Source organism: Pleurodeles waltl, chromosome 5 (assembly GCF_031143425.1).
Source record: "Pleurodeles waltl isolate 20211129_DDA chromosome 5, aPleWal1.hap1.20221129, whole genome shotgun sequence".
Lineage (NCBI taxonomy): Eukaryota > Metazoa > Chordata > Amphibia > Caudata > Salamandridae > Pleurodeles > Pleurodeles waltl.
Window position 1 is genome coordinate 136,574,195 of NC_090444.1, and position 25,695 is coordinate 136,599,889.

General features: G+C 43.3%; 1 protein-coding gene across 2 annotated transcripts in view; it reads right to left on the reverse strand.

The window, feature by feature from the left end:
• The window catches only part of GALNT14 (polypeptide N-acetylgalactosaminyltransferase 14), a 1,192,033-nt gene that overhangs the window by 26,298 nt on the left and 1,140,040 nt on the right, over positions 1–25,695 (reverse strand). For both annotated transcript variants that reach the window (XM_069233809.1, XM_069233810.1), the window contains exon 14: positions 678–797. In XM_069233809.1, coding sequence (XP_069089910.1) covers positions 678–797 — 120 coding nt within the window. The remainder of the gene's footprint in view (positions 1–677; positions 798–25,695) is intronic.

A 25,695-nucleotide genomic window follows, 5' to 3' on the forward strand; every position in this document is an offset into this window, starting at 1 on the left:
ACAAATACATTTTTTAAATAAAATGTTGCCAATTGTTATTCTTGTGAACACATGAAAATTAATGTTTTAATAATAAACTCTATTTTTGTGTACATCTTTTTTGTTTGTCTTTTTGTAATTTACCATTACATTTTATGCTTTGAACATACACTATGGATACCATTATATTATAGGCTGTTATAAATAATTTGGCCTCTCATTGTTGTTTTATGTTTTTATGGTACTGTTTTCGCCGCCTATCAAAAAACACCTACGTTTGCATACAATAAAAGAGAAATGTGCAATATTCCAATCATGTCAGCACCCCTATCTAAAATTAACAGTTATCTATGTTAGTAACTCGTTTGTTAATACATAATTGTGCTCTTAAGAGGCTCTTAACTTAAGCATTGTTAGTTACTGTAGTGCCACCAGGATTAAGATCACATCACCTCACTTTATGTGAAGACATGGAGTCAAAGATCTTATGATGTCAATTCCTTTTATGTCATATGGTCAATGGGTGGTTATGGATGTAACCTCTGCTACCCCTGGCATTTTGTTGAATCAATGCCCAGGAATATTTCGCCTACAGAAGGATTTTATTAGGCCAGAACATTTTAGTTTTCTACATAATGTCATCAACAATCACAAAGACATGGTAACAACTGTCTTGTCAAGAGTTAATGTTACCATACCTGTTTTCCTTCCTCTTCTTTGCATACTGTGAGCACCACCTGAGATCCTGGGAAGAGGGTGTGCACTGAGAAGCAGAGTTCATATTGGCTTATCTGCTGGGTCTTTGTGTATGTCCATTCCTGGTGCAGAGAAAGAGATAAGAACAACTGAGTTTCAGCAGACTACATTCTTCAGTAAACTAGTGGTGATAAGATGATCTCTGAAGAAACTATCTAGCAGTAGAAAAAACATACACATTGTTTTGTATGAATGGAAACAAGTTGATACAACATAGATATTGGCAATATATTGTTCACCCTGCTGTAGATACATCTGCACCCCAGAAGGCACACTTGGCAACCATGGCAAGCACTGGAACAAAGGTATGGGGAAGTGGGTAATAACCCAGGGCTTGCATCTCCTAAGGGGCCCCTAGTAGTGTGATCTTTCTCTCATGCTAACATACCTTTGTCGATTTGTCTATTATGACATCTCTACCACTACTTTTGACTTTGATTCTCTCTTTTAAGGGTTCAGCATATATATAACTATTTTAATTAACTTATTTAAAATTTGATATTGATGCAGGTTTGAATTAGCAGAAAATAGGCAATAAACTGGAAAGTTTCACCAAACCGGAGTTGCCAAAATATGTTTGGCCCAGTGTCCCAAAAAGATGACAGAGTAGTACACCAATAATAGCAGGAAAGCAGTGTCTAGAGGTGAAAATATAGATCTGTCGTAAGAGAGATTTGAATCTGAATACCAATGAAGCTCAATGTAAACAGGCTCTGGTAATACGGCCATTTGTATTACTGTGCCATGTTTTCATACTGTAGTTTTCACTGGATGGTAACATTTGATGCAAAGGGAGGATAGAATGATCAAGACAAATATAGTGTACGTAGCAATCAAAGAGTCAAGTTAGGCAGCATACTCTTATATGCAGATGATTTCACTCAGTTAGTACTCATCATTCCTGATCCACAATTCAAGTCAAAAGGAGACCTCCTCACTCACCTAGAGAAGAAAATTACCAAAGCCCTAGGGCCCTTTCCCTCGTGATGCACCCACACACAACTCTGGTGATGACAGAGCGGGAGGCTCAAAGTCCAGCACACTTCTGCTTGTGCGGGTGTGGTTAGTGGGCTTCTTTCTGCCTTTCTCTTCCACCTTTCTCCCTGCACACAGCTCCTTCTACGAGCTCCTTCTATGAGCATGGGTAATGATGAGACAAATGGCTTCATTTTGTGAGTCCTGGTGGAGCCACTCCCCTTGTGCAGCTCTGAGATAATGAAGCCCAAGGGCTCCCCTATTAAAGGGTTGCTGTGATCCCTAATCCCTGCATCTGTGAGGCTTTAACATGTACCGTAGCGTAACCACCATGGCTCATGGAGATGCTTTCCCTCTCCCAACAATGCCAACAGCACAAAAGCTCACAAAGGATGAAGGACTGGTTCTGTCTAGGACAAACATGTATGGGCTTAATTATAAAAAAAAAAAAATTGTAATGTTTTTTCTAGATCCATGGAACACAGATGCTTCCTCCTAGCAGCAAGTGGTTAAAAAGCAGTTGGCGTGCCCTTTCGTCCAATCCTTTGGGCTTGCCTGACCTGAGGGCCTTCCAGCAGCAACACCACACACCCCAAAAGGCAAACGTCTTGTTCTGCATCCCCCTAGGATTTCGCTCATATGAGGGGTACCTGTGTGTCTTATGCGTACATATTCTACTGTGGAACTCACAATCAGTACAAGTCCAAAGAATTCCAAGGTGATCCTTTCAGGGTCACCAGCAAGTCCACCATCTATTGTCTGCCAGAGGGAGTGAGGATGTCAGTGTAATTGGCTCCAACAGATCAAGAAGCACAATTCCAGATTTCCCCTCCACTACAGACTTGTCAGAGGGAGACTGCTAATTGCCTTATGCAAATCCCCCCCCCACTTTTTCCTCTCTCCATAGAAGGCTAATCCTCCCAAATTAGCCTACTTGTCTAGGCAGAGGTTTAGCAGACTGTTGCAGGACAATCCCTCACGCCTTAGTCAATAGCACCCTAAACTACAGCAACGCCCTCTACGCGGGCACCTCATCTAGGAACATCAAAAAACTACATCTCATCCAGAATGCCACCGCCAGACTCATTCTAGACATCCCTCACCGAGAACACATCTCCCAACACCTGAGGACCCTCCACTGGCTACCGGTTGAGAAGCAAATCACCTTCAAGCTTCTAACTCACACGTACGAGGCCATACACAACACAGGACCAGCCTACCTGAACCACTGTGTCTCCTTCCGCATCCCCGCCAGTTTCCTCCACTCCACCCAGATGGCCCAGGTCACCATCCCTCGCATCCCCAAACCCACTGCCGGAGTACGATCCTTTACCTACACTGCAGCCAAGAGCTGGAACAACCTCCTCCTGCACCTCAGACAAAGCCAGTCGTTCTCCATCTTCAGGAAGAACCTCAAGATGTGGCTCTTTGGATGAGGCCCCCTTCCACCCTCCCCAGCACCTTAAGACCCTCACGGTGAGTAGCCGCTCTTTACAAATACTGATTAATTGATTGATTGAACTCCCAGATGGCCAGCAGAGTATTTAGCTGGCCAATCAGGGTAGTTCAAAATTCAAATCTCATTAAGGCTTGCTTAGAAAAACATATAGCAAAAAAGAAAAAAATACATAAAGAAAAGTACATGGGTACCAAGTGTTATAGGTGGCCTGAGAACCAAAAAAATATAGGAAAATAACTGTCAACAGGTTTCTCAGTCACAGCATAAATATAGCACTACAGCCTGATTTCAGCCAAAACAAAGCTATGCATGTATTTGGTATTAAATTATAAAGCATACACAGGCCAAAACCAGTTTAAGCTGGGTCATATCTGTGATAGGCCTACCTGTGTGCTGATACCTGGTTCAATCGAAGGACAGTCTTGCTCGCTCAGCCTGTACACTTGTGCAAACATGTGTGCACCCATGTTCCTATGTAACTAGCACAGAACATCTTACCCTAGCTGCACAGCAGCATAACCAATATCAAGATTCTGACGTTTGGCATTACAAGTCAAATTTAGTATAACAGAAGCTTAACATGAGTAATACTTCATTAGGGAGGCTTGACTTGAAGCAAAAAACAGGATATCCAGCAATGAAAAAACCTGGAAGGGTTAAAAAATCAGAACACACTCTCTTACACCATGCATGATAACTTGTTTTGAATGTGGGATTCAGTGCCTTGAAAGCTGTTAGGCATCACTCCACAAAAACATTTTTCTAAACAATGACTTTTAATTAACTCTATTAGGCCATCCCAGCATTTGATGCATTAGTTAAACTACACTAGACAGCATACCTCAGACATTAAAATAGATCAAATATAGTGCTTTAAAAAAACATTCAAATGACAAAATAGAACAGCATGTTGATCCATAAAGGACACATACCAATTTGGCCTGAGACCGGGCAGGAGCGTGGAATCAGGTAAGTGTGATCCATTTTAGGAACTTATAAGAATGAGCAATTTGCATGGAATATCATTTGAATTCCAAAATAAGGATAAAAATAGAACAAATGAAGATTCAGTGTGAGGGGTAAAATGCATCCTAAGCTGCTAACCTTCAGTTGGATTGGCTGTGCTTATAGAAGGAGGATACGGTGGTCTTCTGCCTCATCAAGTGACACCATTTGCTGTTCCCTGTCAGGTAAACCATCCTCTCCTCACTATCAACTTTGCATTTGGAGACATTGAGGTTCACCTCCCTGTGTGCCCATCTCCCGGACACATTTGAAGGATCGTCTGGTGTGCCTCGAGGGTGCACTGTATTCCTCTAAGAGGACAATGACTGCTTTTCAGCTCTGCTTCATCTGTTGCACTGAAAGTATGAGGTCCTATGTAATGTCCTGGAGTCTTGATATTCTTCTCTTGTCTAGCTGCTGTTCTCAGTGGGGAAAAATAGTAAATGCCTAAATGTGATGTAATACAAGAGCAATGAAGCATGATGTTCTATTCAGTGTGGGCCATAACACATGAACTCAACTCTATGGTCAACATGTCCTCCCTTCAGCATGGAGCAGACTCAAAGGTCCAATATACAATGGATACATTTATATGTGTTAATAATACCATATCATAAATGTTGGACACATATGTGATTGCCAGAGGCAAAAACAACGCTAACAGGAAAGTGTCAAACATACTAGTTTTCCTGCAAAGTTGGCCAGCAGCCATTCAACCTTCACTTCCATTCCATCCAACATATGTGCAACAAATCAGCAATGATAGTAATATATGTGTGTTGTTCCATTTGTGTTGCATGACCATTGAATGTACACCTACCCAGACTATTATGTTATGTGATTTTTGCAACTTGTGTGTGATTGGCATTGTAGTGTGGCCATTTTTATTGTAGCTTTATGCGCGTTAGCTTAACGTATTAGGCCTCTGTGCACTTTGCCCTAGATGCATTTTATTTAGCCTCGCACTGTTATTTTACAATAACCAGTTTCACGGTCTTGTTTTATTTCCTTCTATCACACTGTTTAGCTTACACTGCGTTCTCAAACAATACATTCTTGCTCACTCTGTGCTTCAGTCAAGGATACAGACTGGTACATTGCCGATAGACATGGTAGAAGTTTAGTCTTTATGGTTCGCAGGAACATCGGGGTGTTAGTTCACATCAATAGTATAAAAATACTTTCTAGTACCGGTACACGTAAGAGGGAGATTCCGACCAGGAACCCACAACTAGATGCTGACTGCCCTGTTGCAGATGCTGATCCAGATCACAGGCCTTTGCTCAGGTATGAGGGTTGATGTCCTCACGGGAAAACCAGAAAGGCAGGCTTAGAGCTTCACATGCTGTGCTCGAAATATAACTTAGAGAGAACATAATTTAGTTACAATATGATAGCCTTATTTTTATTTTTCACTCTCCTCGTTACTATTTCCATCTTACTGTGTTGTATGGTTCTGGTTATTGCGGCTCATGCCTTGTTATCTAAAATGCAGTTGTTTTATTAAACTAATCTTTAAAACTCAAACTGCCTTTGTCATTTATATATGAGACCGCACTTTGTAGGAGAGAACTGGCTGTAACCTGAGTGACCACGACTTCCCTGGGAAGTACTAAGATGTCATGCGCTCGGCTGCCCAATTGTCTCTTCCCTTCGGGAGAGATGAGGCACTGCTAGTTAGCCGGAGCATAACCCGGATTTAGAGTGACAAGGGTCCTTCACCGTGGGTCAGACTTAGTCCCCCACACTGTGAACGATCTTGTTGCCCCAAAATCCAGTAGTCTCATTATGATAATGAGAGCCTACACGACAGCATGAACTTGCCATTACATAACATTAGTGGAACTGAATATGTGAGTGTGTGTACATGAACATTAGGCTAATAGAAAGTTGCAAATTCCCTACAACAATGTGAAGATAACATCCATAGTAGATTGTGTTAATGGGAATTTATTTAGTCCAATATAAATATCTCATCCACAAAGGTTGATCCAACAGCTCTCAACACCACCCTCTTCCTTCCTCCTCTCATCCAGTTCTCTCTCCTCCCAGAATCCCATGACTCCAACATTCCCTTCCACAATAACATTCTACAGCTAGTGGTGAAGCGATATACACCGTACATGTAGATACCACACATCTTTCCCCCCCAAAAAAAATAGAATATACAGGAACAAATATAACAATTGAAACTATGTACAATATTATAATAAAAAGATACAAAACATGTTTAGAAAAGTGGAAAGAAAACAAGAACAAGAGTTCTAAATGGATTATTCAACCACATTTTTATTTAGAAATAACAATGCGATTAAAATTCCAAATTCTTCCATCACTCACTTTTACAGCATTTCTAAACAACTTAGTAACACTAAACGTTCCCCAAAACTTACTCCCACTTTAACCAAAAGTTGGTTTCTTAATCAGAACCTTGTCCCCAATTTCCACTTTCATATCACAAGTACGTTTCATCACATCAAAATAATCTTTTCTCTTACTCTCAGCTTTCTCCTCATGTATCCTTCCACAGTCTCTACCAGACCAAGACACGGCATCATTCTTGTCTCTACCAACCCAACTAGGGACCAGCATAGTATTAGCCTTCCTTCCTCTAAACAACTCAAAAGGAACAGCCCCTGTGGATGTATGTGGAGTAAAACGATAAGCTATCAAAAATTTCTTCAATCCTTCTTTCCAACATTTTCTTGCTGCCATCTCTAACTGTACACACTCTTTTACACATTTGTTAAATCTTTCAACAATCCCATTTCCTTCTGGATGATACAGCGAACACAACTTGTGTTTGATTCCCAACCTCTTAAGATACTCTTCCATTTTTTTGGATACAAATTGTGGGCCATTGTCCGTGAGAATAGCATTAGGAAAACCTTCCCGAGCAAAAAGTTATTCCAGAAGAACTATTATCCTCTATGCACAATTCCTATTTCGACCCACCTGGAGAAGTGATCAACCAAAACCAAAATATAGCTATTCTCACCTTTACTATAAATAGGACCCACTATATCCATACCCACAATATCCCACGGTCTTTTAGATGGACTTCTGATACACATCGAGGGTATTCTCATCCTATAGATCTTGTCACTATTGCAACAGTCAGGACAATCCCTGACCACCCTTTCTATACCTACATCCATTCCTGGCCACCAATAATTCAAGCGTATTCTAGATTTGGTTTTACTTATTCCCTGATGTCCTGAATGTCCTAGTTGAATGATCCTTTCCACCAAGGTACCTGGTACCACTAGTCTTTCACCACGAAGCAATACTCCATCCGAAATTGACAACTCTTCTTTTACCTTCCAAAACCCTTTTAATCTTTCAGAGTTCCTTAAACTTTCAAAGTTCCACTCGCTCTTTATGAAATCACAAACATTTTGTAGAATGGGATCATTTGCAACCTCACGCACCCACTCATCATGACTAATCACCCCTTCCGTAATAGTACACACACTAAATCTGTCCTCCTGCTCCTTACAACTGTCCTCCTCTGAAACTAACGTAAGTCTTGACAAGCAATCTGCAGTGTTGTTGCATGCACCTGGAACATAAAATACCTTGAAATCGAAATCTTGTAGATTAACGACCCACCTACTAATCCTGGATGATATTTGATCAAGACCTTTTTTCATGAAGACTTCAACTAAAGGTTTGTGATCTGTGTACACATGAAAGGGTCTTCCCCACACAAAATTCTTCAATTTGCCCATAGCCCAAGCAACACCAAGAGCTTCTTTTTCAATAGTTGAGTAATTCTCTTCCGAACCTCTTAAAGCTCTTGAACAATACGCAACAGGTTTCCAATCATGTTCATCTCCTTTTTGTAGAAGAACTGCACCCAAACCTCTAGCACTTGCGTCAGTCATAATAACACAGAGCTCATTAGGATTGAAAGATTTCAAACACCCTACCTTGGATAAGTCATTCTTAACCTCATTAAATTCCCTTTCACATCCTTCACACCAGATATAACCAACCCCCATTTTTAGCAATTTACGCATATTTTCTGTTTTGGCAGCAAGATTTGGAAGAAACTTCCCATGAAATTCAACCACACCAAAGAAAGCTTGCAGCTCTTCTTTGTTCTCTGGCGATCGAAGATTCAAAATATTCTCTACTAGTTCTCGTTTAGGATACAACCCCAAAGGAGTAATTCTATGTCCTAAATACTCAATCTCCTCTTTCCCAAAATGACATTTGTTCAGTTTCAACGTAAGACTATGATCCCCCAATATCCTCAGAACTTTCTTAACCATCTTTTCATGTTCCTCTTTCGTCCGACCAAAAACCAGAATATCATCCTGAAAATATTTTACTCCTTCTACGGAACCAAACAAATCATGTATCAAGATTAGAAAAAAACCGCTAGGAAGAAGGACATAGGAAACGGGCGCTCACAGTAAGTCCATACAGTCAAGTTCACAGAGTGTTTTTTGTCATGGTGCTCATGACAGGAGGATCTTCCTGACTCCTCCAATGTTTCAAAGGAAACTGACAGTAGCAACAAACAGCTGTCAGAGCACTCACAAGAGTAAAATTTAAGAGTATGGTGATGTAATAAATCCTCTGTGTGAAGGGCAATCACGCCAGGCTCTGGTTCAGGATAAATTTATTTCTTGAAGTAGTTCAATCATGATAGGAAAATGTCCTTGAAATCATATACAATTAGCCTCCACAGCCAACACGTGTTTCGTCCAATGAGAGATCCCTCTCACGGACTTCATCAGGGCTTAAAATCAGGTACTGCCTGTGTTTAACGGTACACTTATCGTGATCTAAGAAATCTCGTGTGATGAACGCAGTTAATTATCGCATCCCGGTATAGTACTGCAGAAATCCTAAATCAAATATGCTAGTATCTTGATGGGAACATCATAACCGTGGACAGATCATTGCACGGCGTTCCTTGTGACCGATATCTATCTTCGTAGAACCTGTATCAAGCATTGAAACACTGACCCAGCTGAAACCAGCCCAAAAGGCATCCTCACAAACCTGAACGTCCCAAAGGGTGTAATGAAAGTCGTGAGATCCCTAGAATCTACATGGAGCATAACCTGATGATATGCCGAAGCTAAATGTAATGTACTAAAATATCTAGCTCCATGCAACAAAGTCACCATCTCGGTGATATTAGGAAGAGGAAATAAATCACTAACCACAGATTTGTTGAGATTCCTCAAATCCACACAGAGACGTATTTCACCCGAGGGTTTGCGTGCCACCACTATAGGTGAAACCCATTCTGAGGCTTCACCAGGTTCTATGATCCCACTCTGACACAGCCTGTGCAGTTCTTTTTCCACATCATCTCTAACAGAAATCGGTATGGGTCGCACTTTGCACACAACAGGCACTGCATTCTCTTTGAGTTTTATACAATGTACATACTTAGTAAGACATCCCAATGTATCACTGAACACATTTTTGAATTCATTCACAAAATCTGGCAAATTACCATCACTAACCACATCAGATATCTCACAGATCTTACTACCATTATTCATGAAATCTCTTTTCAGTATCACAGGTGTAGGATTATTGGGATCCAGAATGACTTCAAGTCCCTTCTGATGTGGCCAGCTTATAACGCTATCTCCTTTTACTGGTACATAGATCTTACCCCTAATTGAATTAGATTTAAATTCAATTTAGGATTCAAAGTATCCCCTCAACTCTATAGATTGGCCACCATAACCCCCCGGAATCACATCTGGATTTTTCAGTTTCACAGAATGACTCAAATATTTATCAAATGTCTCATTAGACATAAGAGTTAACCAAGCTCCCGAATCAAAAAGAACTTCACACATAACTCCACCAAGTTTTACAATGTCCTTAGGATATTTCTTCTCTGTGACTCGATCCTCCACCATCAAGATACAGTCTTGCACCACTTTAACAGATGTGGAAGGTAAATCCTTTTGCGATCTACAGCATTTTGCAAAGTGTCAGATCCTCTTCCTTCCTCCTCTCATCCAGTTCTCTCTCCTCCCAGAATCCCATGACTCCAGCATTCCCTTCCACAATAACATTCTACAGCTAGTGGTGAAGCGATATACACAGTACATGATAGATACCACAAACAAGCCATTGCATTACTTCAAAAGAGTGTATACCAAATATAAAATTTGACACTAAAAATTGAAGAGGGTAAGAAACAATGAATGAGATCATGGGAGAAGACAAGTAGTTTCATACATTTACAATTACAAAGCAAAGCTATTTACTACAGCGCTGCTACTCATACTCCTGAATCATATCAAAAGGTCCAACCAGTTGTCTGCCAAGACCCTAACTACCTCTTCAATGAGGTGAACCAGAAGATTATCTTTGTTTGGCACTGAATGAACCTTCCTAAGATGTCTATGGCCTTCATCCTGGATTATCACCATAGGTTTTCCCAGAGAGTCTTTACATTCCAGCACTTTTAAAAGGCAACCCTCATTATAATGCGCTTCTAGTCAATCACTTGCCAAATTGACAGACATTCGTTGATGCTCTGCTGTGCCAAGTCTCCTCTACAACTAAGGGAACGTCTCAAAACTATTTAATCAGATCTATAACAAGGATGTCCTCCTTCCTGGTATGAGGCACTTGTGATTTTAATCAAGCAGCCTGGAATTAAAAAAAAAAAAGCTGAATCCTATAGACTGGTATCACTACTGAATTGGGACTATAGGACCTTTGCTGGAATTGTCACTCATAGAGAGTCTAAGGTTATCATACAGTGGTGAACACTGATTAAAAGGATTTTATCCCAGGGAGACACCTTCATGAGCTAACACATTTACTAACTGGGGCTATTGACTTAGAGGTAACTTTTATTTCCCAGCTGGCTGACGTTACAGTAGATGCAGTTTCAATTGTGTAAACTGGATGTGTCTATGGGTGGTGTTTGAGGTTTTTGGGTTAACCTCAAGACCAATAGATAGAATTGTGATGATAGTGCACAATCTGATAGGAGGTGTTCAGTCAATGGGTCGCAGGAACTGGAGGAAATTGGCAAATGGTATAAATTTGCTATGCTACCGATTGCATTGTCCTTTTGTGACTTTGGAATGGATATGTACTGCGCACTCGACTGGTGATGCATCTGAATACCTTGTGCAGGTAGAGTGAGCAGCTTGCCTATATGATGCCAGCTGTAGCTGTGATAACCATTTGCAATGATCCGTTGAGAAGGATTGTACAGACAGTGCCTTGACTTGGTCTGAATGACATGGACACAGGTTGTTGGTGAAGTTACCTCCTCTTTCCTCTTTGCAAACTTGTCTAGGATTACTTGTGGAGGAAATAGTATCTTCCTAATAGCTCTTCCTCGGACTTGGTAAAGAAAGAAATCATTCCTCTGCATCCTCTCTTTCTCCTCCTCCTCAACCAGCTGTGATGGCATGTGGAAAAGGCATATTCAATTAAACTCCCTTCGGATTCATTAGTGTGTGTGTGTGTTTTTTTTCAATATGTATTTTCTGCTACAGTTTTGGTTTCCATGCATTTTGCAGAATTATTATGTGTGCTGGTATGACATGTGTTTATGCATTCATGTAAATATATTAAATGTTTAATTCAAGCAAAAAAATATCTATGCCATGGCATATATATTTACTTTGCCTCTAACGCCAAATCAATAAAATGACAGTTGCAGCAGTTGTGAAAACCACAAATATGTAGGTTTTTATTACAGCCCTCTACCGGTTTACTTACTACTAAGAAATTAAAAGTAAAATCAAAATGTTTTTTAAGTTTTATGTTTTCTGTATTCAAAATATTTAAACAGCAGTAGGGATTGACCACCCATGATGTGCATTTCCCCAAAACATTTTGCCCAATATGTTTTTCTAGCATTTGAACACTTTCCTGCTAAACAGGAATAACGTGCAGGAGCTCCCTCTATAAACAAGGCTAGATTGACCTACCTCTGATTGCCATTTTCAACTTGGCTCTAGGTCCCTCATATACAGTGTAGACAACATTACCAGGGCCTGGAAGTTAAATGTCACCTGTAGACCTCTGCACCTATTGTACTAAGCACAGGGTTGGCCTATGAAACATGGTTTCTAGGCCTACCATGTATAGTCTGATGGTGGGAGCTTAAACATCTACTTTATGGCATTTCAAACTAATCCTTTTTGACAGTTGGGAAATACTGCATTAAAATATTTCAATAGTACTCCCAGTAACCCTTGTCCTCCACAATGTAGGATACCTGATATTCAAAAGTGGAACATGTGCAAAATTAAAATTAGCTTGTTTCTCCAGTGACTATTCCCCAAAAGCTATTTTCACTGACAGGGCTGTAGCTGGATCATAGAACATGTCAAAATACCCATTATAAACTTTAATACGTAACTTTTGACAGAAAACACCAAAAGTAGTCTTTCAAAGACAATTTGTAATATTTATTGAAAATCTAATTGATCAATGAAGCTAGATTTTTAATAAATATTAATGAAAAACATATTTTAGAACGTTATCCTTTCCATGCCTAAAGCTCCTGGAGGTTAATTTGCATTAGAGTGGCAGCAGCAGCACAGTCTGTGCGTAACCTTAATGAGGTATCAAAATTGCTTCCATAGCAGAACAATGGTTTAGGCCTGGTGACAGAATAGACTATCTCATGAAAGGCCAGTGTGTAGGTTCCAGGAACCTCAATAACATCAAAAGTACAGAAGTGAAGACTGCATATTTATAGTTAAGTGGAAGCGGGGGGCCTAAGTAAAGGACAGTCTTTGTTCTTTAGGCCCAAGGCAGCAATTTGGGCAGCACCCCAGGGGAAGTGGGTCTGGTCCCAGAACCATTTTGTTTTTGTAGCAGAGAAGGAAGGGACTGTTCATTTCTCTAAACACTACCCCGACTGGCACTGAAGCTCCCTCGAAGAGCAGAAGGCCTGTGCCTTAGACAGCAAAGGTCATCCTTTCTCTTCTCAACATCTATCATCTATCTATCTATCTATCTATCTATCTATCTATCTATCTATCTATCTATCTATCTATCCCATTACCATAACTAGTGCCTCCATTCCACTCAATTACTTTATATTGTCCAATATTGCCCTTTAGGGATTCTGTAGACATCATAAACCACATAGCCAAAGGCCAAACAGTTTTCAAATTTCACTACAACCCCAAGATTGCAATACAGAAGGAAACTAAATACCCATTATTTGAGGTACTTAGCTTGAAAGGGTGTTTTCAAATAAGAACGTTTTATTTGAAAATTCTAAGTGAAGTACTGGACTTTACTGTTGGGATGCCTGCAGCAAAGCAAAAAAAAAACAATTATAGAGGATGCCTTTGTTTGCTGATACAGCAACAGCTGCTGAACAGAAAGAGAGCAAATGTGGCATGAAAGTAGATCATTACTGTAAGGTGTGCATGTGCACAATAAGGGCCTCATTATAACCCTGGCGGTCACCTGACCGCCAGGGTCATGGTCAGACCGCCGCCAAAGTGGCGGTCCGACCGCGACATTACGACCATGGCGAAAGTGCCACGGCCGGACTGCCTGCACCACCAAGTTGCTGCCAGTTGACAGTCTAGCGGTTGTAATCCGCCAGGGCAGCGCTAAAAGCTTGGGGATTATGAGTCCCCTTTCGGCCAGCCTTTGCTTGCCATGCAAAGGCTGGCAGAAAGGGAGTGCCAGGGGCCCCATGGGGGCCCCGGCACTGCCCATGCCAAGGGCATAGGTCTTCATGGACAGCCCATCGTTCTTTCCACTGCCCAAATTACAGGCAGTGGAAAGCGCAACAGGTGCTACTGCACCCCCGCATCACCACATTGCCACCGGCTCGATTACGAGCGGGTGTCAATGTTAAGGCCCTGTTCACTGCAGGTCAGGTGGGCGGAAACGCTGTTTCTGACTGCCGGCCCTGCCCTGAACTCCTAATAGGGCCAGCGGTGTTCTGGCTGCACATGCGGCCTGAAGGATGTACGAGCTAGGAGGGCAGCCTCTGCCACCCGCCACACTCATATTGAAGGCCTAAGTGTTTGGCAGGCTTTGAATGGGTGAATTGCAGAGATATCTTGACTGTTAGCTTTTCAACAGTTCACAAAGGTGGGTTTGTGAACCATTGGGATACACATATTGAAAAAAGAAATATATTACCTAGGATGAGGGATTCTTTTTTCCATTCATCTATTTTGGGTTTCCAAACCCAGAGCTGGTTGCATATTCCCAAAGGCTCTGATTGGCTAGCTGTGACTAGAACATTTATGTCACTGCAGTTATTTTCAGATGTAATGCTCGGTGTCCACTGTGGGGGCACTTAGTCAGGATGGGACGATCCTGGCCAACAAACCCAGGAGAACCTCTCCAACTTAGTTTAAAACTAAAATATTTTAATTTGGATGTTGGGTTTGTGGACTCAAAATAAGGGTATGTGGACTTGAGAACTCTCTGTTGGGTCCGCTATACCTAATGCTCAGCCAAATCCACAAAACACCAAGGCTGGTAGATTCCCTTCAGTTTTCTAACTTGATTTACAGTCTGCAAACCAACATACAATTAAACACTGTGTAAAATGATGTAAGCACATAATTTTTCCTTATGTTTTGTTTTTAGGAGAGGGCTTTGGACAAATGTTGTTGTAGTATATAGTCAACTTAAGTATTTATAAAAACGCAAGATCCACAAAACCAAGTTAATGGACTCAACCTACCTAGCAACCAGGACAAGTTTTTCTCTAAAGTCCAACTACTCTAGCTGGGTGTAGGAACTTTAAATGCATTCTGATGTTATTATATATATGTTCTTATATATCCTTTCCCAAACCAAAGATGTCTGTTTCACAGCAGCAGGTGACACATCCACCCTTTAGTGAAGACCGAGAGATGTTAGGAGTTTCTACTGAGATTCACTTATATATTTCATAACTTAGACATGTCTAACACAGATGAAGTTTTTAGGACATACACCGCTTCATCAGCTCAAGGAGATGACGAATAATACTTTTGCACGAGGGGAGACACTGGAAGCCAAAAACTCCAGAATATGGACGAGTTTCTGAGTTTTTCTCACATCTACAGGAGAGAAAAAACACATCAGTGCCAAGAAGGTAACATGCAGAGCCTATGAACAGAAGTTGAACAGGGATCAGAAAGATCCATGCTTCTTTGCCATTTCAAGAAAGCACATGAAAGCATAGCAGAAAAAAGAGTTTGAAAAATCCCTGAGTGTCTGTTACAACTGCATCTGGAACTCACAAGGGAACAGCTTTGCTTCAGCAGAAGCTGCAGTGTGCTGCTCATCTGCCCCAGCATCAGCAGACTTAAAGGCAGGAAGCCTCTAGTATACTATGCTCCTCTCCAAAAGGCCCTTACGTATAGCACTCAGAGAAGATTCACAATCTGCTTCACCAAGTATAGCAAACCAGCATTTATATGCCTTTGTCGACAATTACCTGAAAGTACCTGAAGTGGTCTGTCCCATGCAAAACACAGGGCAGGGGGCTTAGGAGTCAAAAGAAGGAGCACAAAGATATAGGAGGTCACAGAAAGCAGGTACTTCACAGGCAATACGTTTTCCTTCTTATGCCTGCCATAAAAAAGCAACACCATTTTTCTGAGAAGGTAGACATGGTTAGGCTCATATCCTGTCTTAACCAAGATGGACATCATTCCAGTTGATTTGCTATAGCGTAACAACAGAACATGGTGTCCACCCATTTTCCTATGATCTGATTTCCTGCCAGATTCATGTATGATAAGGCTTTGTTATAATGCTGATTGATCAAGATGCTCACAAATCCCCCACATTTGTTAATATTCACCACTCACCTTAGGTAATTCTTCTCCTGTCCCTGATCTGTGTCTTTCTCTACAGCTGTTTTTCCAATTTGATTTCCCAGCCTGGAAGACTATGGGGGTCATTCTGACCTTGGCGGTCCATGACCGCCATGGCGGAGTGCGGCGGAAGCACCGCCAACAGGCTGGCGGTGCTTCCTGGGCCATTCCGACCGCGGCGGTAAAGCTGCGGTCGGAAAAGGGGAGCCGGCGGTTTCCCGCCGGTTTCCCGCTGGCCCAGGGAACCCGCCATGGCGGCGCTGCTTGCAGCACCGCCATGGGGATTCCGACCCCCTTCCCGCCAGCCTGTTTCTGGCGGTGTCCACCGCCAGAACCAGGATGGCGGGAACGGGTGCATGGGCATGGGCAGTGCAGGGGCCCCCTAACAGGGCCCCACAAAGATTTTCACTGTCTGCTTAGCAGACAGTGAAAATCGCGAAGGGTGCCACTGCACCCGTCGCACCCCTTCAACTCCGCCGGCTCCATTCCGAGCCGGCTTCATTGTTGAAGGGGCTGTCCCGCTGGGCCGGCGGTCTTCTGGCGGTCACCCGCCGCCCCAGCGGGAAAGCCGGAATGGCCGCCGGTGCGGTCTTTCGGCGGGAACCGCTTGGCGGGCGCGACCGCCAACCGCCGCGGTCAGAATGACCGCCTATGTCATGAGTCTTTCTCTACTCAGTCTCAGGGTAGTTCTAGCATCTTGTTTTCAATTCCTGTGAAACTGTGGGGGATATTTACAAGAAAGTTGCACATTGGTTCCCAGCAATCCCCTAACAGCACCATGGTTGCGCCGTTTTTACAATACGGTGCACCATGGTGGTCATTACCTCAACAGCATCTACATTTTTGGTGCTGTTGGGGCGCTTTGCTGCACTAGCCCCATAGAATTTGCAGCAAAGCACAGGGAGGCCCCCAGGCCAATACTGGAGCGTCACTTTAACGCTTGCCTTGGGCAGGCGTTCAAAATGACGGCAAAAATGGTGCAGTGAAATCTTGTAAATTTACTGCACCATTTTTTCCGGCCTCCCTGTGGGGAAACGACCCCGTTGCATACATTATGCACCAGCGGTTACAAAGTGCGCAATGCATGCATTGCACCAGTTTGTAAATATGGCGCAGGGAATGGCCTTCTTCATGCCATCTTAGCGTAAAATAAATGACATAAGGGTGGCGCAAGACATGATAAAAAAATACCATAGATGATGAAAGCCCTCTACAGAAAACCCCATCTGTAAAAATACAAAAGCATCACTTTCTTTACAGTTTTAATGTGGACTCTCATGGAGGATTGAGCATAGAGTCTGGCTCGGCAAACTACGGGGCATATTTTTGAGCCACTAGCGGCACCGGAGCGTCACATTTTGTGATGCTCCAGGGGTGCAATGGAAACATGGTCCTAACTATGACTACCTAGTGGCAATCACCACTAGGTAATATACATATCTATATCTATCTATATATCTATATCTATATATCTATCTATATATATATATATATATATATATATATATATATATATATATATATATATATATATATATAGCTATATCTATATATTTATATATTCACTGAAAAAAAACAAAGGTTACAGGAACGTTATAGTTAGGCTCTGAATTTACTCGTACAAATCCACAGAAATTCAGTAGTTAGAGTTATTTCAAATAACTATAACTCACGCCCTAAGGTAACTATAACCCGCCCCGCTGAGTATAATACATATATATATATATATATATATATATATATATATATATATATATATATATATATGTAGTCATGCATTTCAGATGCCAATGGTGATTTTAGCAATGCTGTCATTGAATTATTGAACATGCAATGGGTTATGTAATGTGTTAGGGTATAAGCAATTCAGCGCATGCTGAGAGTGCAAGGCATTTTAGGGCCGAGTTATAGTTAAATCGGTGAACTATAACTGGTTGCTTTCAGTGTTTTTTTTGTTAAAATTTTTATTCTGTAACTGACATTGTCATCTAACTTTTTGAAGGTTTTTTTGAATACCTAACTATAACTAGTGAATTTCTAGTTTTTTTTTTAATTTGTCACTGTCAATATATAAAAGGTAGGCCTATTGGTTTTCTCTAGGGGCAGAAACACCCAGAACACCCTCAACATCTTTTCTCATTGGAGTCACAAGGGTAGCCCTGGCCCACAGCCCCGCTAGCTCCCTACAAGCATTCCATTAGGTTGCAAAGGAGCCAGCTACAATTTAGTTTTCTTTTTGTTTCTTTCTATTTGTGTGCACTGGTCCCAACTGAGTTACCTAAAACAGGGGAAGCCCAGTAATCAACTGGAACCAAGGCATATAGGCCCTCATTCCGACCCTGGCGGCGGGCAACGGAAGCACCGCCAACAGGCTGGCGGTGCTTCATTGGCCATTCTGACCGCGGCGGTAAAGCCGCGGTCAGAAAAGGGGATCTGGCGGTTTCCCGCCGGATTTCCCCTGGCTGGGCTGAACCTCGCCATGGGGATTCCGACCCCCTTCCCGCCAGCCTGTTTCTGGCGGTTTTTACCGCCAGGAACAGGATGGCGGGAACGGGTGTCGTGGGGCCCATGGGGGCCCCTGCACTGCCCATGCCACTGGCATGGGCATTGCAGGGGCCCCCTAACAGGGCCCCAGCATGATTTTCACTGTCTGCATAGCAGACAGTGAAAATCGCGACGGGTGCTACTGCACCCGTCGCACACCTGCAACACCGCCGGCTCCATTCGGAGCCGGCTTCTGTGTTGCAGGCCCTTTCCCGCTGGGCCGGCAGGTGCTCCCTTGGCGGGCGCCCGCCGGCCCAGCGGGAAAGTCAGAATGGCCCCCGCGGTCTTTTGACCGCGGGGCGGCCATTTGGCGGTTCCCGCCAGAGACTCCAGGTGCTGGCAGAGAGAAGTCTTTGCTGTCCCTGAGACTTCAAACAACAGGAGGCAAGCTCTAAATCAAGCCCTTGGAGATTTCTTCTGAAGATGGAAGGCACACAAAGTCCAGTCGTTGCCATCTTACTCTTGCAGAAGCAGCAACTGCAGGATAGCTCCACAAAGCACAGGCAGGGCAACTCTTCTTCCTCAGCTCTTCAGCTCTTCTCCAGGCAGAGGTTCCTCTTGGTTCCAGAAGGGTTTCTAAAGTCTGTGGTTATGGGTGCCCTTCTTCTACCCAATTTCTCCTTTGAGGTAGGCCTACTTCAAAGTAAAGTCTCTTTTGAATGTGAAACCCTGCCTTGCCCAGGCCAGGCCCCAGACACTCACCAGGGGGTTGGAGACTGCATTGTGTGAGGGCAGGCACAGCCCTTTCAGGTGTGAGTGACCAGTCCTCCCCACTCCTAGCACATATGGCTCATCAGGAAATGCAGACTACAGCCCAGCTCTCCTTGTGTCACTGTCCGGTGTGAGGTGCAACCAGCCCAACTGTCAAAAAGACCCAGGGGAATCCACAAATAGGCAGAGTCACAGAAATGGTATAAGCAAGAAAATGTCCACTTTCTAAAAGTGGCATTTTCAAACATACTGGGGGTCATTCTGACCTTGGCAGTCCGAGACCGCCAGGGCTATAATGACTGAAAGCACCGCCAACAGGCTGGCGGTGCTTTCTTCCCTATTCTGACCGCGGCGGTAAAGCAGATTTAAAGGTAGCCCCATGTTAACCTATGAGAGGGATAGGTCTTGCAACAGTGAAAAACGAATTTAGCAATATTTCACTGTCAGGACATATAAAACACATTACTATATGTCCCACCTTAACCATACACTGCATAGCAGACAGTGAAAAGCGCGACAGGTGCAACTGCACCCGTCGCACGGCCGCAAAACACCGCCGGCTCCATTCGGAGCCGGCTCCTGTGTTGCGGCCTCATTCCCGCTGGGCCGGCAGGCGCAAACTTGGTTTGCGCCCGCCGGCCCAGCGGGAATGTCGGAATGGGGGCCGAGTGAGTGCGGCCGCATTGGCGGCCGCATGGCGGTTACCGCCACCCGCCAAGGTCGGAATGACCCCCACAATCTTAAAATCAAGTTTACTAAAAGATGTATTTTTAAATTGTGAGCTCAGCGACCCCAAACTCCACATGTCCATCCGCTCCCAAAGGGAATCTACACTTTAATCAGATTTAAAGGTAGCCCCATGTTAACCTATGAGAGGGATAGGTCTTGCAACAGTGAAAAACGAATTTAGCAATATTTCACTGTCAGGACATATAAAACACATTACTATATGTCCCACCTTAACCATACACTGCACCCTGCCTTTCGGGCTACCCAGGGCCTACCTTAGGGGTGTCTGACATGTAAGAAAAGGGAAGGTTTAGGCCTGGCAAGTTGGTACACTTGTCAAGTCTAATTTACAGTTAAAACTGCACACACAGACACTGCAATGGCAGGTTTGAGACATGATTACAGAGCTACTTATGTGGGTGGCACAACCAATGATGCAGGCCCACTAGTAACATTTGATTTACAGGCCCTGGCACCTCTAGTGCACTTTACTAGGGACTCACTAGTGAATCAAATATGCCAATCATGGATAAGCCAATTACATACAATTTTACACAGAGAGCATATGCACTTTAGCACTGGTTAGCAGTGGTAAAGTTCTCAGAGTTCAAAAGCCAACAGCAACAGGTCAGACAAAAGAGGAGGCAGGAGGCAAAAAGATTGGGGATGACCATGCATAAGCAAAAAAGCTGCATCAACTGTGTTGTGCACCTCCTTTGAACCTGGATCCTGCGTTTTCCGGGGGTGGTGGCTGGCATCCTGAGGGCTCTCTAAAGTGCTGAGAGACCCCTATTCCTCCTCACACAGAGTTGAGGCCCCCAGGTCCCCCCTGGGTCCATCCAGCGCCATTTTGATGAAAAACACACTTCTGCCGTAGCCAAGGCATGTTGGCGCCTTCCAACACAAAATCTCATCTGCAACGATCCTTACACTGTGGGACATCTTTTGCATCATGCAGAAACCCGCTGGCATCTTCCTAGGATTCATTTCTGCAGTCTTTGACTAAATGGGGACTCTTCTTTTGCACCCTCTTCTGGGTTGGCAGGGGCTCCTGTCCTTCCTGGAACTTCTTTTGACTTCTGGACTTGGTCCCCTTCCTTTGCAGGTTTTCAGGTCCAATAATCCAAGAGTTGTTCTTTGCAGACTTGGTTGGCTGCTGCAAAATCCCCAAAACGAGGTGTAGTGTGTCCTAAGAAAACGTGCAGTACTTTACTCCTGCTTTTCTGGGCTCTGGGGTTGGGTAATTTATTTACCTTTATTGTATTCTTACTCTCCCAGCGATTCTGCACACACTACATTTGTCTATGGGGGAATTTATGATTCACATTCCACTTTTTTAGTATATGGTTTGTGTTGCCCTAGAGCTATTTTCTCCCATTGCATTCTATAGAATCTCCTACTCTTTGCTTTGTTCTATAACTATTTACTTGTCTAATTGTGGTGCCTAGTGTATATATTCTGTATACTACTTATCTCCAGAAGGAGTATTGTCCATAAGATATTTTTGGTACTGTGCCACCCAAATAAATACCTTAATTTTTGGTAACACTGAGTATTGTCTTTACTGGTGTATAAGTACTGTGTAACTATGAGCTTTGCATGTCTCCTAGTTCAGCCTACACTGCTCTGCTATGGCTACCTCTATCAGCCTAACCTGCTAGAATACTACTACATTCACTAACAAGGGATAACTGAACCTGGTGTAAGGTGTAAGTACCCAAGGTACCCACTACAAACCAGGCCAGCCTCCTACACCGTGGAAGCTTATAGATGTACATTGGAGAGATGGCCACACTCATTTTTCCCCTCCACCTTGACAGTGGTAGGTGTTGTAAAGATCGCTCGGTAGGGTCCTTCAAATTTGACTTGCATCTATTTCCTTACAAAATTTCAGATGTAGATTTCTTGACCAGGTTGAAGTGTTTGATATGGTAGCTTGGCGGTGGTGCACTTGGAGTTGTGATGGCTGACCTGTTTGGATAGGAACTTAGCGCGTTTGGGTAGAGAGATATACATGCAGTTCAACCCACTAGTAACATTTGATTTACAGGCCCTGGCACCTCTAGTGCACTTTACTAGGGACTCACTAGTGAATCAAATATGCCAATCATGGATAAGCCAATTACATACAATTTTACACAGAGAGCATATGCACTTTAGCACTGGTTAGCAGTGGTAAAGTTCTCAGAGTTCAAAAGCCAACAGCAACAGGTCAGACAAAAGAGGAGGCAGGAGGCAAAAAGATTGGGGATGACCATGCATAAGCAAAAAAGCTGCATCAACTGTGTTGTGCACCTCCTTTGAACCTGGATCCTGCGTTTTCCGGGGGTGGTGGCTGGCATCCTGAGGGCTCTCTAAAGTGCTGAGAGACCCCTATTCCTCCTCACACAGAGTTGAGGCCCCCAGGTCCCCCCTGGGTCCATCCAGCGCCATTTTGATGAAAAACACACTTCTGCCGTAGCCAAGGCATGTTGGCGCCTTCCAACACAAAATCTCATCTGCAACGATCCTTACACTGTGGGACATCTTTTGCATCATGCAGAAACCCGCTGGCATCTTCCTAGGATTCATTTCTGCAGTCTTTGACTAAATGGGGACTCTTCTTTTGCACCCTCTTCTGGGTTGGCAGGGGCTCCTGTCCTTCCTGGAACTTCTTTTGACTTCTGGACTTGGTCCCCTTCCTTTGCAGGTTTTCAGGTCCAATAATCCAAGAGTTGTTCTTTGCAGACTTGGTTGGCTGCTGCAAAATCCCCAAAACGAGGTGTAGTGTGTCCTAAGAAAACGTGCAGTACTTTACTCCTGCTTTTCTGGGCTCTGGGGTTGGGTAATTTATTTACCTTTATTGTATTCTTACTCTCCCAGCGATTCTGCACACACTACATTTGTCTATGGGGGAATTTATGATTCACATTCCACTTTTTTAGTATATGGTTTGTGTTGCCCTAGAGCTATTTTCTCCCATTGCATTCTATAGAATCTCCTACTCTTTGCTTTGTTCTATAACTATTTACTTGTCTAATTGTGGTGCCTAGTGTATATATTCTGTATACTACTTATCTCCAGAAGGAGTATTGTCCATAAGATATTTTTGGTACTGTGCCACCCAAATAAATACCTTAATTTTTGGTAACACTGAGTATTGTCTTTACTGGTGTATAAGTACTGTGTAACTATGAGCTTTGCATGTCTCCTAGTTCAGCCTACACTGCTCTGCTATGGCTACCTCTATCAGCCTAACCTGCTAGAATACTACTACATTCACTAACAAGGGATAACTGAACCTGGTGTAAGGTGTAAGTACCCTAGGTACCCACTACAAACCAGGCCAGCCTCCTACACCGTGGAAGCTTATAGATGTACATTGGAGAGATGGCCACACTCATTTTTCCCCTCCACCTTGACAGTGGTAGGTGTTGTAAAGATCGCTCGGTAGGGTCCTTCAAATTTGACTTGCATCTATTTCCTTACAAAATTTCAGATGTAGATTTCTTGACCAGGTTGAAGTGTTTGATATGGTAGCTTGGCGGTGGTGCACTTGGAGTTGTGATGGCTGACCTGTTTGGATAGGAACTTAGCGCGTTTGGGTAGAGAGATATACATGCAGTTCAACCCCTAACCTAAGCACTTAATTTGGTCCACGTTTTTGGGATAGGTGTTCTTATCATTCTATCAGTTGCTATCTGGTGTAATCTGGTGTAGTGTGAGATGGTGAACGCTGCTGGGCATGTTCCTTGGTGCAAACAAGACTAGGGGGAGACAGTGGAGCCACTTCTTTTAAAGACTGGTTTCAGATTCTACTTATTTTATTTTTTAATATGCTGATGATTCTCTCAACAATGCCACTGCTTTGAGGGTAGTACACCGGGGCCAGTTGTTGTGTAATTCCTAAAATGGTGCACATGTGATCAAAAATGGAGTTGAGAAAATGCTTTGCATTGTTTGACCGGATGACAGTAGGTACCCCCACCTCAGTATTACATTGCCGCTGTCTTGGCATCACAGTGGATGCAAGGACCGGCTTTGATCCACTTAGAGTATGGGCAGCCCACTACTATCAGGTATCGATAGTAAGCACATCAATCGATCATGTCAATAAACTGAATGTGTGACACCCTGAAAGGCACCATTGGTCTTGGAATAGCCGATGACACAGCCTTGAGAGTAGGTTTGGGTGAGTATAATTGATAGACGATGCATCCATTTAAATATATTGTCACCGTTTTGGTAAGGTTGGGGATAAACCAGTCGCTCTGAAGTGCTGCTATCATGTTGTCTTTGGCTGTGTGTGTTGGTGAGTGGGTATCTGGGCAAAGCTATGTAGATTATGCTCTACGGCATGATGGGTTTCCCTGTGGATCGGTGTCATTATATGTGTGGCCTGCGTGCATCCCCTGGCTACCCATCTCTCCTTCTCATAAAGCAGTGCTGTTTCCAGCAACTCCCTCAAGTCCAAGCCTGCAGTTTCTGGGTGAGAATCTTCCTGTAGGGGTTCTGCCTAAAAAAAAAAACTGTTTTAAGGGAAGTACTCATGTTTTCTTAATCATTCCATAAGCTGCCTTTTTTGTAAATTGGTGAGTAAATGCATTTCCCTGGGATATGAAGTCCTTGTCCCGGCCTGGGCTGCACATTTTATCACGGACATGTGTTTAGGTAGGGTCAGCGCATTGATTAGTAATTCTAGGAGGTCCTGGTGGGTGACGAGCATGCCGTCTGATTTCAGAAACCCTTTTCTTTTCCACTTTCCTATGCTAGAGCGTACCATGATGGTCACATAGGCTAAATCTGAGTAAATGGTTACCATCTTTCCCGAGATTTGGGTGAGGTGGGTGCTGTCAGCTCTGCCACCTGTGCACGGTGATTTGCAGTATTTCTTAGGGCACAAGTCATTACTACCATTTCCCCCATGTGTCTTACCCCAGTCTCTTGATCTATCATGGACAAACAGAACCTTGCTATTTAGGATGGGATCCTCCTCTGCCTGGCTGATTCCCTCAGAGTTTATGTCGTGCAGTCATGGACCTCTTCCCCCTCTTGAACCTCATGTGCTAGGAAGGTGGCTGGGTTTACTAGATGGCACCATGCTATCTATAGTAATGGACTGGAGAGCATCAGTTCGTAACCCAAAACACGTTGTGTAATCAGGGCACTCTTGCTCTTTTGTATGACCACAAATACTGATTGTTCTGCATACAGTGTCAGCGGTGCCCCCATCACAATCGAGATGCTTTTGTCAACAACAAAGGCCACTAGTCCTAGTGCCTGCTTGCATGGGAAATGACCCTCCATGACTGAGTCACGCAAGAGGTTTGTGTCCAAGGGGATACTTTTGAGTTAGGATTGCAGACATGATTTGCCCTTCGCTGTGGCTGAAATGGAAGAATTCCTTCTTATAGTTGGGCCTTCCTAACATGAGGGAGTTTGTTATCTCTGTTTTGAGCTTGCAGAATGCATTGTGCATCTAAGGTGGCAATGTTAATTCCTTGTGGCCAGCTTTCGCCTTTTTGATGGCCGCGACTAAGGTGGCAATGAGCATGCTAAAAACCTTTGACTCCTCTTTTTCATTTATGGAGGTGGCATAGCCCTGATAGGATCTACGCATTCCAGTGTGATCCACCGACTGGCCGCTGAAATTAGTTTACCCAGATAACTAACATCCTGTTGTACATACTGCGTCTTCCCCTTCTCTATTTTGTACCCTCTCTCGGCAAGTGCAGTCAGGAGAGCTATCATGTC